The sequence below is a fragment of the Pteropus alecto genome, unplaced genomic scaffold, assembly GCF_000325575.1.
Source record: "Pteropus alecto unplaced genomic scaffold, ASM32557v1 scaffold171, whole genome shotgun sequence".
Lineage (NCBI taxonomy): Eukaryota > Metazoa > Chordata > Mammalia > Chiroptera > Pteropodidae > Pteropus > Pteropus alecto.
In genome coordinates, this window is record NW_006431925.1 from 1,483,718 (window position 1) to 1,501,467 (window position 17,750).

Genomic DNA, 17,750 nt, shown 5'->3' on the forward strand with positions numbered 1-17,750 from the left:
ACTTACTAGGAACCAGGTATAGTTCTACTCAGTTAATACTCAAAATATCTGTATGAAATAGATAAATAATACTATCCCCATATTATAGGTAAAGAAGTGGAGGTACAGAGAAACAAAACAACTTGCTCAAAGGTACACAGCTGGTAAGTTAAAGAGCCAGGATTTGAACCTTGGCAGTCTTGTTCCAGATCCTATGCACTTTAATTTTTCTGAAAACTATTTCTTTAGTTCATTTCTTTGCTTTTTATTCTCTCCTACGATGAAGGTGCAAGTAAAATTATCTCCTCTATTGCAATCAAGTATCTATATTTTCAGTTTTAGAGTCTCACTTATGTTTCTATCAAAGAAAAAAAAAACATACTATTTACAATTCAACTTTCCTGAAACAAACAAACAGGTGTCTGACTAAAATTCACTTGTTTGCTTTCAAGCTTCGCCATTATGCTAGGCTCAAAACCATATATAGTCATTTTTTATTCTTTCTTCACCCTTTTGGAACTAGAACAAATCAGTCTCAAAGGCTTACAAAGTTTACTTTGAAATATCTTTCAACTTCATGCATTTGTCTCAACTTTCACCACCAAAAAAGAAATTAAATGTTATCATCTTGTTCTTAAAATATTGCCTAGTCTTTCTTTCATTTTTTTTTTTTTTTTGCTTAGTCTCCTAGCTTCACTCTGATAGACATTCTATTTTAAATGAAGTTCTCTTCTTAGAGAATCTCATTCAAGACTTTGAAAAGTTCCCCAAGAGAGAAATCTATTGGATTTCTATTACCATTATTGCTGATTCTCATTCTTAACCACAAAACTTCTTTTTTTTTTTTTGCCTGACAAAGATTAACATCCCCTGGATTTCTGTTACATAAAAAAAGGTTTAGAAATATTATCTTCCAAACCTTCAAATCTAAAGATCTGTATAGCAGAACAGTCAGCTAATTGTCATAGTTCTTGTTTTCTCCTACCAACAGCTATATCCACAAGCACCCTAAGATTCTACCTGAATTTTCAGCACAGAAGAGAACAAAATGCAAAGGCACCTCCTTTTTTTCATAACCTTCCAGAGAAATTAAAAGGGCTCTTTGGAGAAATATTAAGAAGAATCTATAGTTTATAGAACGTCTTTCAGGCAGCTATCCGTATCGAACATTATTTCTGCTCAACTCTAACACAAATGTTCCACTTCTATTAAGATTGTCTCTTTACTATTCAACAATTATGGTATTTTTTTCTTTAAATCCACATGGTTTCATGTGTCTAAAATAAGCTTTTATCTTTCTTCTCCTCTAAACAGACAATTCCTATACAATCTTCTAGGTTCAGATGTCAATAGCCTGCACTTCTTTCACACTCCTCTGAACTTTTGTAGTACGTTTATATTGTAGTTTTGGTCTATATACAAATACAGTTTTATAAATTAAGCATTTATGATCTCTCACAAACTAGTTGTAGAGAACAAGGGCTGTAATTTAATATATTTTGCAATTCACTAAGAAGGCATTTAATAAATTCATGATTGAATGACTGAATAATGAACAAATTATGTACTATTTTGCGAATATTTCATGACGAAAGTAAAATTCTTTGGGCTAAACGAAACTTTTGACATCGTAATTTGTTTTCTTAAATATAAGAGAATTCTTTATGTGTCTATAACTATTTCTTAATGTAGTTTTCTTAAAAACACACTTGAGCCAAAAAGGAAAGAAGTTGCTGAAAATCTGTAATAGACAAAGGAAGTTAACAAATGCTAACTATATTACTGGTTTGTGGTTTCTACTATGTTTGGGGGTTCATCATATTGGCTCATTATGTATAAACAACCACACTTGGAGATTCGAGGGATTTAACAATAAGAGGAAAAGTTACAATAATCCTGTGGATGTGGGGGTGAGGAGGAAGTATAAAGCTCAAAACATAAAAAAGTAGAAATGAAAAAATATCTACCAAAATATCTGGGCTAAGAAATGCTCCAGGAATGAGTTCAGAGCTTCTAGGCAAACAAGGTCTAAATTATTTGAAGATCGTTGAATGTCTATGTTTTGTGTGTCCTAAAAATAAGAACAGTATGTTCCATGTTGAAATTAATATGTTTAATTTTGGTTTATTGGCTCTTGTTGCATATCTGTTTCTCAGTATACTGTCTTGTAAAGTAAGCACAATGGTATTGTGCTCCTCATGATAGTCCCCTGATGTTAAGATTATAGAACAGAAACTATAATATTTTGATGATATTCAACAAATATTATTATTGTCATTTTGAATATATAAAATATTAGTGTCTCTCTGTACCAGCAAATAAACATTTGATTTAAATTAAAAAGAAAAAAACATATTTGGGAATTAAGAATTGAATATTTCACAACAGTTAATATCTGAAGTTGGATGTCATGCTAAATTTCATCATTTTACTATGTGAAAGATTTACAAGACCAGTATGTACTACTTTCCTAAGAAACTATTCTTGACAACTGATTTAGTCAGTAAAGGTAAGTTTTATTTGGGCAGAATATGGTGGTTCATGCAATTTATTTGACTACTAACTAAATGTATCTAGAGTGCATAATTCAGAATATAGTATTTTATTAAAAGCCCATAATCAATGGTGCAAAATGATAACTTTTAAAGCAAGTTTTTTATTTGTTTAGAACTGTGACTTATTGTTTTAAGTCTAAATTACATATAAGTTATAAATTATATATATTTGCAAGCAAAAACTTAAAATTATCAATCATAAAAATAAACATGTAATAAACATTAAGAATCTATTTCATATTCAACATGAATTCAGTTCTATGCAAATGTTACATTTTCTAGTTCCAGTATTTTTTAAAACTCTAATTTTATTCTTTGCATAATCTTAAATAGAAGAAAATTCTTAAAAATGTTTTAAAGAAATTATTTTTAAAAAATTAACTTCAGGACTGAAGCCCAAAGTAAATGCAAATATTATATCTTTAGTTAAAGAAAAAACTATCATTCTAAAGGCAATATTATGATTCTATGTATTAAAATCAAAGACATATAAATATCATATGAAATATGTTTTTATCTATTCTAACAGAAATGATTTATTTTAGACATTATTTTACACAGGATAACCAGCACAATTTCTTCAGATATAAAATCATGGTTATTTAAATTTATACACAAGAATTATTATTTAGAGAGTGGTCCAACAAAAGTCTTAAATTGGTAAAACAGGATACCTAGAATGTTAAGAGAATTTTAAACTTAGAGCATAAAAAACTGTTGATCTATAAAATTTTAGAAAAATGATCTCTCTTCTAGATTTTTAAGTAAATTTTTAAATTTTACATTTATGAAGAAAATATTTAAGTGTTAAATATATTGCCCTACTATATTTATGGTACTTTTTTGATAAATCTTTTAAAATGATACTCTAGTTCACATACATTATTAATTACATAAATATTAAAAATCAACAATAATTTTAATTCCATAAATATCTATAAAGCTCACATTAATGCAAATAAACAAAAGTAAAACAATCACTATTTTTTAACACTTATCTTGAATTTAAATAAGAAAAAGGCAAATAAAATAAGCCAAACACTTTTAAATTCTTCGTAAATTTAAATATTTTCATAAATCTATACTGGCACTGGAGATATAGTAGCTTATAAAATTCATATTGCCTTAGAGAAAACTGGAATTTTAACGATGATTCAGGGACCATTATTTGATGGTACTAGCTATTTATTATTATAAAAATAATAAAAATTCATTCATGTCATTGTCCTGAATATACTGCTAGTGATATACTATTCAAAATACATTGTATGTTTACTTTTCAAAAAATCAAGATGTTCATCCCATTCATAAATGTTTGAATTTTCTCACAGAAATTACAAAAGAAAAGGAAGAATAGGTTGGATTAAGGCAGAAAGTCAATAGATCCCTACACTTAAGTGCTAATTCTGTAAATCCTTAGCCTCAGGTAATTTTAGCCCTGAGGTCTTTAGAATCTGGATAGTTATAGAATCACTTCCAAAGCATCAGTTTCAGGAATATTTTTTTGTATTCACCTAGCACATTTCAAACTATATATGTCTGTGAAGAATAAAAGAATATACTGGTGTTTGGAGCTTTAAAATATTTACAATCTGCCATGTATAAAATAAAAGCTATTTTCTTAAAAATAGTAAAGGGCATATAAACTGAACCATATTGACACTGACAAAGAGTATAAAATGAATGATTTTATATGGAATAATAGCTACTTTGTCATAATTTAAACATGAAAGGACTTTTTTAAAGAGAATTAACAGAAATTGAATATTGGCCTATAGTTTGAAAATGTTGCCTAATTAGTAATTTCTACATTTGTATTTGATTAGCCAGCCTTATATTTTTCTATATATCAGTAAAATTATAATAGATTCATAACATTGTTTAGTATAAAATATTTTTCAAATCAGAAACATGAAATTAATAAATTATAAGCTACATTTCAAATTTATTATAGTGAACATAAGTATTCTATAAATTAAATATTCTGTGAATTAATGAAGAATAATACATTTCTTTTGAAGGCATAATCTATTAATAATATGATCACCAATTAAGTAGTTAATATAAAAGGGCGAATGGAGAAACAATAATTATAAACATAAATTAGCAAATAAATTTGAGAATTTAAAAGAGTTTATGGGAAGAATCTACCTTATTTAATATTGAAAAAATGTCATTTTTCTCCTACATCATGTCAACCATATTCACTCGTAAAAATTCACACTGTCATTTATCAAGTAAAATTTTTGTTACAGAAAATCCCACACATTAAAAACGAACATTGGCCCTTTATGATAGATACACACACACACACACACACACACACACACACACACACACACATATATATATATACTACACAACTTATACAGAATGTAATAGCTGATTTGTAACAACGAACTGTTTGCTAGGTACAAAAGTATACTTATACATATTTCTTGATAAACAATGTTGAACATGACAATTAACAAAACAGGAGTTTTTATGTATAATAACTATACTGAAGACTAAATACTAAAAATATGGTATTTGAAATTTTGAGGATATAGTTTCATTTCAATTTTTATACTTTATTTAAAAAGTGATATAATTTTAATTATATCAAATTCCTATAAATTATCAAATTTGTGTCTAAATTTTCTAAAAGTCAATCACAAAAGAAATGAGTCACATAATGGCTCCTCAGTGTTAATACTAATCAATGAGTAAGTCAATCAATCAATAAATCAATTGATCAATCTATGGAAGAGACTCTTTAAATAAATAAATGACAACTCTGTTATGTTTTAAGTATGTTCAGGAAAAAAAAACTTTATATGCTAAGATTTTAAGGCTTCTTTTATAAAGAATTCATACTATGCTGTGCATATTTCTCTTTGATTTCCCAACTAAACACTCACTTGTTTGATGCGATCTGGATTAACGGTGGTCTGGGGTTGTAGAATGCTGACTGGTTCTGTCTTGGCCACATTTTGGGGCATTTCTCGAATTTTTTCTGCAATAAATCCATGAACTGCATTCAGTGCTTCAACTGTTCCCTGGATCAAGCACACTCGTTCAGTAGTACCTGTGAATAAAAGATTAATTATTAGAAAAAATTCCTTCTTATTTTGTATTTTTTTTCCAAAAGCTATGAAAAAGGATGATATATAGTAATGCCAATAAAATAATGTAAAATACAGAACTCAAATTAGCCTGTTTTGTTTTGTGCTGCAGTTTCCCCAAAGCCTGGAGCAGTCCCTGGCACGTAATAGGTGTACAATAAATATTTATTGGACAAATGAATCCAAACTGCATTTACTGACTATGTAATTTTAATAGTAAAAGAGAATATCAGTTAAAAACAAAATTAAAAAGTTTATTAAATTTAAAATTTATGAATTGAGAAAAATAATTAATAGTATTTGTTTCCTATCTAGTGAATAAATTGTAGACATATGATGTGAAATATTACTAAAATAAAATTGGGTCTAATCCGCAGGTCCTATGATCCATTTTATACTTTATAGATATACCTTAAGGCAATAAAAATAAATGATTAGTTTTTCAGACTATTCTGAGCCTCACTGCAGCAGCCTGGTATTAATATGTAATCTTTTCAGCATCTCAACACAACAGATAAACTTACTTCTCAGAAATAAGTTATTTATTTACTACACAGTTATCAGAAAAATCAAACAAATGGTATGTTAAATTTATAAAATATTTGTTTTTGAATTAATATAAAAACTTCCAATACCCCCATATTTTCTTTTGGTGCTATAGTTTCAAAATTCTAAGCTACTCTACAAAGTATTTTTAAAGTACACTTTGAAAGAGTTGTAAAATCACAAATAGTAAAACAATCATGGAGAGTATTTATACTGCTGTAGATTAATTGACACATAAAATACTTTTCTAGTAGTTTTAAATTTTAAAAGAATAGTAAAAGATTATCATTCTTACTTTTATAAAAAGGATCTTAGATCATAAAAATTAGGAGTAGAAATAAAAGTATTACATATGGATACACCTAAATTAAATTTTCATGTTTTAAACAAGGAAAATTCAAGTCTATGAAAAGCTAAGCTTCCTAAGTTATACAAAATATTTCAAAAGAGAGCAAGTATATCTTTCATTTGTAAGCATGAAGAGAATCTAAAAAACGAAATGTGAATTTAAGGCCTAATATTTCTTATTTCTCTTAGTTTTTCTCATCCTTGCCTATCTTGATGTATTTATTTGTGGTTCTTGAATAAAACGATCTAGTTTTAAGGATACTCTAGGGAGTCTTTACGAGGTTGTATTAATTGTCCAATAAATGATGAGGAAGGATGAGAAAAACTCTTGCTACATTGATCACCACCTAAGTCAGCAGACAAAAGAAAACATATCAGATTACATTTCTGCTGTTGGAGACTACAACAGAGTGCTGGATATACCACAACAGGAAAAGAAATCAAACTGAGGATTTAAAAAAAAAAAAAAAGGCACAAGTAACTAAAGAGATTATATAATCCATGTTGATTTAAAATTCCAATTTAATAGAATACATATCATATCAGACAACAGTTACCCCAATATTTTCCAGATTATACAGGCTAATAGGTAGTAAACAGAAATCGCTAAGCTATAAAGAAATATGATTGTTTAATACTAAAGTTCACATGCACATATAGACAATCTGAAGATAGTTTATAGGTTCAAAGTTGCAGTACATATTCTTTGAGGATTACATTATATTCACTACTATAAGAAATGTTTTAAAAAGGAAAGAAAAAAGGAGATGGTACATCCTCCAATGCGAATTGCTACAATCCTCAAAAGAGATGCTGTCATATTCTTCTACTGAACTCTAATGGCCTTTTCACTCAGATAACACAAAACTGTAATTTTTAGGAAAAAGCTGCAAAAAGAGAAGACTGTCAGGTATATGACCAAACTGTGTAACAAAAATGAGCCTATAAATCATAAAGGTTGCTGTTTTTGTCATTTTAAAGGCTTTTAGGCTCCATTAGTATCTAAACTAAACTGCCAGTTATCCATCATTTTATTTGTTTATCAGTATCATTTGCTTCTCTTTGCCACAGACTAGCAACAAAAGCTGAAAAACAGCTACATAAAAGTATATGCCCACATTTTTTACAATGTAAAGCCACAGGTGTATAAGACATCATTAATTTAATATTGCACTTTTAAGGGAGAAATTATAAAAACTCTAACAAGTAGGGTTAATGTCAAATGAGGCAGTGAAATTTGAAATGGCTTTAAGTTTTGATATCACATGCAATATCATCTACTGAAAATGTATGCTTCTAAAATTAGGTACAATTATTAAACAGATTCCACAGAAAAATTTAGATAGAAATTTAATAACATATATTCACTCTGTGCTAATGTAGCCTTGTAGATAAGTTACTCAAACCGTTCCTGCTCTTACCTAAGGTATTCAATCATTTGTGCAGTGGGCCCCATCCACTCTTATCTACCAACCCCACTGTTTCTACAGGTATTAGGGCTTTTTCTTACCTAATAATTTTTCCTTTTCTCTTAGATCATTCTCATCAGCAGAAAAACATGTTATAATTTCTTCAATTTTTAAAAACCCCTCCTTTATGACAGAATGAGAAAATTACCCTTTGGTAGACAAATGAAATAAATGATTTAGGCAAAGATCATAAATATCTTAAGATGAAAAGTATATGGAAAATTTTCAATGGGAACATTAGGCAGTCACCATCTGACTTCACTGATCAACATTAGCATAATGAAGAGTGTGAACATCAAACACAGGACTCTTGGTGTAATGCAACATGAAGCACAGGGCACCAATTATGAAATATGTATCCCGAAGAAGCTGAACCTAAATCTAATGAAACATTTATATTACATTACAATATACAAATAATATTGAAAACAGAAATACATTAAATGTCACCATGAAGAAACAAAGAATGTAAGATAGTCTACAGGACAATTGATCTGGCTTCATTAATAAAGGAGAGACTGCTCTCTAGACTAAAAGAGCTGTTAAGAGATATAATGATCAAATATAAACTAGAATTTGACTGGATCTAGATTCAAACAGCTTTTACCTTAAACATAACTGTGGCAATGTGATTAGAACTAGGTATTAGATAGTATCAAAGAATTACTGTTAATTTAAACAAGTATTATTATGAATCAGGTTGTATAAGAAAGTGCCAATTTTTTTCTTTTTAGATACAAACTGGGGTATATACCATTAAAATTACTGAGATTGGCTTCAAAATATTTCCGTAACAACAACAAAGAGTAAATGAAATAGGTATACCCAAATCTCAATATTGTTGCTACATAAGAAGGGTATGAAGGGTTCATTGTACTATTCTTTTGTTTAAAATTTTCATAATAAAAGAAAATATTTTAAAGCTGTCCTTGACCTTATAACCCTCACACCAGTTACAGCTCAATTTCCTTATCCCTCAAAATCCTTCAATGAGTTATATGTGTATATTTTGTTTCTACTACTTCACCACCCACTCCTTTATTTCTTAAAGCTACTCCAATACGGCTTTTGTCTCACCACTTTACTGAAACCATTCATCAATGCTGTACCTGAGTAAATCTAATCTTCATGTCTTTATGTTGTTTGACCCTTCAGCAACATTTGACATAGCTGACCATTCCGTTCTAAAAACACTTCATTTGGCTTTCAAAATATCACACACTCCTGGTCCTGGTCTTATTCAATTCATTCATTCATTTGACAACAGTAAATTGACTCCCTACCACATCTTAAGTACTATACTAGAAGCTGAAGATACAGAAAGACCAGACGGACAAATCCTCCTGCCTTCATTTAGTTTCTACTCTAATTCATGTAGAAAAATATCCGTAAAATGAGTAAAATATATAGAAAGAATACAAAATGAAATTAATGCTATAGAGAAAATGTGGGGACAACAACAGGATGAACAAAGACAAAAATAAAGTATGAAAAGAATCTAATCTGTTATGTTCACTACTGTATCCTCAGTACCTAGAATAGTTCCCAGCATACTGTAGATGCTCAAGAAGTATTTCTTGAATAACAGAAAAATTCTCTGAGTGTAAATTTCTCCTCTGTATAGTGAAAACATATGTCATTGATTTTAAGACCATTTACCTATAAAATGACCACAAAACCAGTAAGCCTCTTTGGGTTTACATGATCAGTCGATTTCTGTAAAAATGAAGTATATTTTGGAAAATTATTTTAAAAACTATAAGTTATAAATTGTCATGCCCATAAAAAGAGTTCTCAATAAAATGAGCTTTGAGTATTCAATAAAATGGGCTTTGAGAAATAATAAGTAATTCAATAGTTTTTTTTTCTTCCCAGGATAGAAAGAGAATAAAATTAGAGAAAAAAAAAAAAGAAATTTTTTTTTGCTGTAGTCTACAATACATTCTGAAACTTTTTACATACCTGAGACCTATTTCAACTAGAATGAGTCTAGTTTAGAATAATGGGCATACACTAATGACTTGATCCACATATTTCCAATATAATGAAAATTAGTGAACATGGTTTTGGATGTAAGCAAATATATCAATTTATATTCCTACTGATCATATAACTCAGTGTTTTATGACAAGAATGCAAATATATAATTCTTTAGAAAATATCAGTGTCAATCTTGTAAGAATTTGATTAGATGAGTGACAGTGAAACATTTCAAAATGAAAAATTAATATCAAAACTCTAGTAGAATATTAATAATTCTACGATAATTTATAGACAATATTTTTGGCCTCAAAAAGAACTGAGAAAATGAAAGTGCCAATTAATTTTGCAATAGGCAGAAACTGAGATTTAAAACAAAACATGACATATAGGCAGAAACTGAGATTTAAAACAAAAGTGCCAATTAATTTTGCAATAGGCAGACACTGAGATTTAAAACAAAACATGAGAATTTTTACATTAAGGTAACAGCTATTTGTGTGTGTATTACATGCCACTGAGTCAGCTCCGACTCCTGGTGACCCTATGAATGAGTGATGTACACAATGTCCTGTCCTCAACAGCCCTGTTCAGCTCTGTAGACTTGTGCCTAGGGCTTCTTTTAGCACTGAGAAATTAATTAGTAGTTCTGGATAGCGAATATTCTGAACGGATAAGGGTTTATTTCTTTCAATATAGCTTTTGTTCCTATCATTTAAAAAACATTCCTAATTTATTATATATTTTAAAAAACTTTGAACATTTTATAATACTTGGGCTCAACTATATAGTTCTGGGCAGTAATAAGTGGTAAATTCAAGACTTCTTTGGATATATATGTCTATTTATACTTACACAAATGGCGCTGTGATTGGTATTTACTCCCTTCAATTTTCATATTCTTTACATTACTGCCACTTATCCTTGCTGTTTGCTGGTATATCTGATTCTAGCAGCTTCTCTCTTTACTCCTAGTTTGCTGTTTCTAATCCTAAATGGCATGATAACCAGCCAAGCAAGGCTGTTGAAACTATATAAACAATAACTAGGTTCCTAGTGACAACTATAGGGAAAACTTGACCTTTGAGAAATCTAGTTTGGCTTTTTTTCCCTTTATATCTGAATTTGAGGTCAGTGTCAATAGGTAAAATACTCCTTTAATGATTTCTTAAGTTTTAAAACTGTATGTAGGTATTTTTATTTTTAAAACTGAAATGGAATATCATTTTTAAATGAATAAAGCAATTAGTGATGAATATTTCACTATTCTCAATCTCTAATCATGGTAATTCAATTACCTGCATGTTTTTGTGGTATAAAAAAGCATAAGCATTTGCGCATTTGCTTTCCTTTAATTTAACTATTAAAAGTAATGTACAGAGCATCAATCATTACTAATAACGTGCATTACAAATTTCAGGTTAGACAAAACAAAATGTAAATTATTTTAAAAGATGAGAATAACAGTAATAGCAATGGTAAACTTAATGATTAAAATTGATGAAAATTCTAATACTGAGAATACATGCTTTTATTTTACTATATTACCTTTCAACAGATGTTATTTTTTAAATTTGTATCACCTACAATAATCTATGAGAAACATCTATTCTTATTAATGCCTTTATAAACAGATGATTTACAGACATTTCTTAGGTTATCGTATTTATTGCTGTAATTATATCAGCAAAAGTCCCATTCAAGGGTATTTAAGGTAATTACATCAGCAAAACCTTCATTTAAGGAAATTTAAGGGTTAGCTGGGTATGTAAACACTGTATTAAATTCTTTCAGAGGAAAATACATACTTTACCAATTTCAAAAAATGATGCCAATTCAAAGGTCTCCTCTGAAGTTCACAGTCATACATCTTTTCCTTTGACAGTTTCTTTACATGTCCACAGGGAAGAGCTAACTTAAAATTTTAAGCAACTTTACAAAATGTGTTTCAGAATATTATTCTAAGATGAGTGTTAAACAGTGATTAAAATTCCTTAAATATACCCATTTTATGGTTTATATAAAAATATGTTATAATACATATCTTTAAAATATTGATATAATTATGTATTATATAATTTATAATCTTATTTAATGTTCACAATAACCAAGGCACATATTATCTTTAACTTACAAGTAAGGACGTGAAAGCAGTTGGGCCAAGGACAACATAACTAATAAATTCAGAGAGAAGTTTTATCAAATATCATATTCTTTCCATTATAACACATACCTTCTGCATATGTAATGGTAAGCCAGCTACCAAATTATATCCATTTCTTAAAGTCACATGTTTCAGCTTGATGATGGAAAAATAATTTTCTCCAAGTTTGATAATTTTTTAAAACACACTGAGTCATACCATTAATTTCACTTCACAGATTTATTCCAAAGCTGGCATAAAATGAAAGAAATGATTGACCCTTCTTGCAGAGAATAGACCACCACAGGAGATAGTTAATAATTGTGTGGGCTATTAGCAAGTTTTTAAAATAAGTTTTCAGATCAACAAAAGCACTTAGGAAAATGCCATAAAAAGTAAGTTCAATTTATAATTGCAGCTTTTATACCATTGCACAGTTATGCACATTTGATAATGCTTCCTCCTACCCTACAATTACTAAGGGGATAATATACTATTTCAAGAGGCTTTTTTTAAAAAAGGAAATCATAGGAATTGACAGCTTATGATACAAAGTAATAATTGCTTTTCTTCTCAAGGTGATTAACTCTCTACACAATCATGTCTCTACTGCTAAACTGTAAAAATTTGCAAAGGACCATCGTAACATATGTTAGTTCCAAGCCAATATAATGTAGGCTTGATTCTCTCTTTATAAAGCATGCATTAACATTAAAATATACTCGATGAAGCCAAAAGACGAAAATATACTTTCCAGAAAAATCTAAAAGCATTCACATTTTGGGGGATGGTTTAAAAAGGTGGAGGGAAATATAGTCAATAATATTGTGATGTGTGTATAGTGACAGATAGTGTGGTGATCACATTGTAAGGTATATAAATGTCGAATCATTATCTTGCGCACCTGAAACTAATATAATATTATCTACAAACTATACTTAAAAATAAATAATTTTTAAAAAGTACTCATATTTTTCAAAGAACTTAAGATGAGAGAATAAATGGCAATCACAGTAGATGTCTAGCTTCTGACTCTCTCATTCTCTGCCCCAGTGAATGCAAATGACATGCCCATTTACTTTAGCTATTCCCATAAAGTTGCATCAGGACCATAGGAGATACTAACTTCTAAGGAAGCCTGAGGTTTGAAAGCAGAGATATCTGAAAGTTCTAAGTAACAATTGCAATTATTCTCATATATATATATGAGAATAATTTCCAGTTTTTTTTCATCTAAGTTTAAATTTATTCCATTTTTGCAGTATCTCAATAAATTAGAAAGCAAAATTAATATGGACGGTTGTGGTGGAGGTTGATTCTGGAATACTTGAACTTTGACCTCGATTACTTACTTAGATTAATACAAGACAAAATAAATGCTAAACACTGTAGATGTTAAATACCATAGACTAAAGATAGTATTTCAAAGCACTCATAAATATTTGCTAAATTTTGTGTTACAGCTAAATAAACCATTTGGTTTTTTGGAGGGAGAACGAAAGCCAGTAGAATATGGTTTGTTTTTTTTTAAATGTATTTATTTAAATTAGTTTCAAGTATACAGTACATTAGTTAGACATCTATATTGTTCATAAAACGATTCCCCCAATTGCTCCCTACCTTCCCTGGCCCTCCACCTAGCCATCATATTAATGCTAATTGTATTCCCTGAGCCTTGCTCCCCATTCTCGTGCCCAACTATCAACTACTAATTTGTACTTCTTTAATCCTTCACCCTATTCTCCCAGCCCCCCAACTCCCCTCCCCTCTGGCTGTTACCAAATTGTCCACTATATCTGTGAGGTTATTATGCTGAGTGAAATAAATCAGACAAAGAAAGATAAATAACATATGATTTCACTTATATGTGGAATCTAAGGAACAAAAAGAACAAACTAATCAAAAACAGACTCACATTTCCAGTTTTTTAATTCTGAAGTGATGCAAAAGGTCCTACCAACAGTATCCTTAGCATAGGTTTATGCTAAATTCAAGATTATAATAATCTTAGTTTGGTCAATATTATTACTTTTAACTCCCATCATGGATTATAGAAATATAATACTGCCCAGACTAAATTTTATTAAAAATTTAATTACACAGACTTCCTGACTTTGCCCAAATCCCATCAACTATCACCATTTTGACACTAATTTATACTCTTAAATATCTGCTATAAAAAAAATGGCACTTGAAATTTTTCTAACTATTCCTTATGTACTAATAGGAATTCACCTGCAGAATTTTGGGGACTATGCTTGGAAGCTGGGAAAACAGCTTAAAACAAATATGTGATAACAAATACAAGGAACTCATAAGTGTCACAAGTCGTGGCATGCATAGCTTATCAAAGTCATTTGAAGAAAGAAAGAAACATATCATTAGACATGTAACTATGTAACAAATTTGAGGAGTACTGCTGCTATGACCTGAGAGCAGGAAGATGAACAGTGCCGACAGCCCCATCCCTAACATGTAACATAAATTATCACCTTTAATGCATTAGCTAAGTTTAAGCAGTGACTTCATTCCATGTTTTCGTAAAAAATAGTTATTAAAAAATAACCATTTTTATCATGAGCCCATAAATCTAAAATGAAGGCAAGGTAGTGAATTATTCAGATCAGTAAATGCTAACAAATGTCACACTGTTTATCACATATTGTATCAAATGAATGCAGAGGAAGCATGAAGAATTGTGACCCATTAACTTTCTAGGGGAAGGAACATGGGGAAGTAAATTTGTAAAGGTTGGAAAAGTGATAAAAATTTCAAGAGCATTTGTAATATTTTACTAAAAAATTGTCTTAAAATATTAAAAAAGATTAGAGCAGTTTTATGTGTGCTGAGATAATAAAAAAATTACAAAATATTTTAAAATTGTGGTAAATTATATTTAACATAAAATTTGCCATTTAAATAATTTTTAATTGTACAATTCAGTGGCATTAATTATATTTATAAGGTAGTACAAATATCAATAATTTCTATTTTCAACATTTTATCACTCCAAACACAGTCTATAACTATTAAGACAAAAGTCCCTATCTCTTCCTTTCCACATCCCTTAGTAACCTCTAATTTTGTTTCTATAAATTTGGCCTATTCTAGATTATTTCATGTAAGTTGTCCTTTTGTGCCTGGCTTACTTCATTTAGCATAACATATTCTTCATTCATGTTGTAGCACATGAGAATTTCATTCCTTTCTAAGGCTGAATAATTTTCCTTTGTGTATATACTATGTTTTGTTTATCTATTCATCTGCTGATGAATACTTGGGTTGTTTCCACCTTTTGGATATTGTAAATAATGCTGTCATTAATATTCACATACAAGTATCTGCTTAGGTCTCCGTTTCCAATTCTTTTGGGTACATACCTGTAAGTGAAATTGCTGGGTCACATGGTTATTCTATCTATATGTAGCATTTTGAGGAACAGCTAAACTGTTTTCCACAGCAGCTGCATCACTTTATATTTACATCATCATATACAGGGTTTCCAGTTTTTCCACAAGCTATCAGTTATTATTTTAATAGCAATGTAATGCATGCGAGGTGGTATTTCATTGTAGTTTTGATGTGCATTCCCTCAATGACTTGTGATATTGAGAATTTTTTCACTGCTAATTGGCCACTTGTATATTTTATGGAGAGTCATGTCTATTCAGGCCCTTTGCCCATTTTCTAGTTCGATTATATGTCTTTTTGCTGTTGAGTTTTAAGAGTTCTGTATATATTCTAGGTATTAAAGCATTATAATATATGTGATTTGCAAGTACCTAGAGATATAGTTTTATTTCTAGTCTCTCAATTATATTCCACTGATCTATATGTCTATCTTTAGGTCAGTAACACATTGTTTTGATTACTATAGCTGTGTATTTAAATTTTGATTATCAGGAAGTGTGAGTCCCCAACTTTGTTCTTTTTCCAGATTATTTTAGCTATTTGGGACCCCTTGTTATTCCATTATGAACTTAAGGACTGGGTTTTCTATTTCTGCAAAACAGACTGTTGAAATTTTAATAGGGATTTAATTAAATTTGTAGATTGCTCTGGGTAGTATTGATATCCTAACAAAATTAAGTCTTCCTACTCATGAACATTGGATGCTTTTCCATTTATTTAGGTCTTCATACTCTTTCGGCTCCTTGGTTAAATTTATCCCTAGGTATTTTATTCTTTTAGATGCTACTGCAAGTGAAACTGCTTTCTTAATTTCCTTTTAGGGTTGAACATTGGTGTACAGAAACATGCTGATTTTTGCATGTTGATATTATACCCTGTAACTTTGCTAAATTTTTTTATTAGCTCTAGAAGTTGTCTTGTAGATTCTTTGGTGTTTTTATATATGGGATCGTGACTTGCAAAACAGAGGTTTCACTTTTTCCTTTCCAATTTGGATACCTATTAAGAATTCTGATTATAACGACTAATACAGCACTAAATAGTGCCGGTGAAAGCAGGCATCCTCATCTAATTCTTGATCATAGGGGAAAAGTTTTCATGGTTTCAGGACTGAATGTGAGGTTAGCTGTGGGTTCTATAAATGCTCATTTCACATTGAAAAAAATGACAATATTTTATCAAGAAAGAGAATACAAACCCACCATTATACATCCTGCTAATCTATACTCTCCCTATGCATTATAGTTTTGCTACTACTATGATGCTGAGAACATGTAGCATAATATCTTATTTAAATAAATAGCTTCAGCACACCACATATATTTAGAGAGAAATGTGACTTTGGGACTGAAGGTGAGGCTGAGCAGTTCTTCTAAGTTCTTCAACTCCCTTGCTAAAAATTATTTTTGTATTCTCTGATGTGAACAGACAATGGCATATCTATCGCTTCATTTTTATGAATTTCAATTTAAAGAATATAAATTCTTTTAATCAAAAAGAATGAAAGAATTATAAACTAAAAGTATCAGAATATATTAGAGAAAGGGGCTAAAGATGAAATATGAAAATAGATAATACATCTAACACTGTGACTGCAACTCAAAACAGGTTGCTACTTTTCAGATGAGTTTCTGTGATAGCACAAACTAAATTTAATTGACTTACTCATTATACTTTGTTTTAAAAATGCATGTCTCTGAAAATGGCAAAACTGTGTTTCTATGTAATTCCAAGCCTCTTTCCTATCTTTGCCTCTGTTATTCTGAATTATTAAAATGCTATGGATAAAGTCTGTCAACTGGAAGAACTGCGGGCTAGATGTTACCTATGATTCCCTGTCAGAAATATTCATGTACTATCACAGGGATATTTTACTCTCCATGGGCTTAAACCTCCTGACCCTCTGGATACTACTTTTGACTTCTTATTCACTCGAAGACAGATTCTTGGACTCCTGGTCACCCACTGGCTTCTGATCCATGTGAGGACAGATGATTGGCTCTCTGTCATCCTCTGGTCTCCTCTCCTTTGGAAGGGATTTCTCAGTCTTTAGTTTCCTGTTCACTCTTTACCCAGAGTCTGGCCTCCTGCTCTTACTGCCTCTGTGAATAAGTCCTTGAATATCCTTTATTTAGTTCATCTGAGTCAAATGTTTGCCTGACCAGTGGCTACCACAACACCACCTCAGTTTCTCACTAACCCTGCTCCTCCCCCA

At 30.1% G+C, this 17,750-nt stretch overlaps 1 protein-coding gene across 1 annotated transcript in view; it reads right to left on the reverse strand.

Moving 5' to 3' along the window:
• Positions 1 to 17,750, reverse strand: part of NOVA1 (NOVA alternative splicing regulator 1) — a 131,712-nt gene that overhangs the window by 24,699 nt on the left and 89,263 nt on the right. The window contains exon 3 of the mRNA XM_006906853.2: positions 5,435 to 5,601. Within this exon, the coding sequence (XP_006906915.1) occupies positions 5,435 to 5,515 (81 nt within the window). The 5' untranslated portion in view covers positions 5,516 to 5,601. The remainder of the gene's footprint in view (positions 1 to 5,434; positions 5,602 to 17,750) is intronic.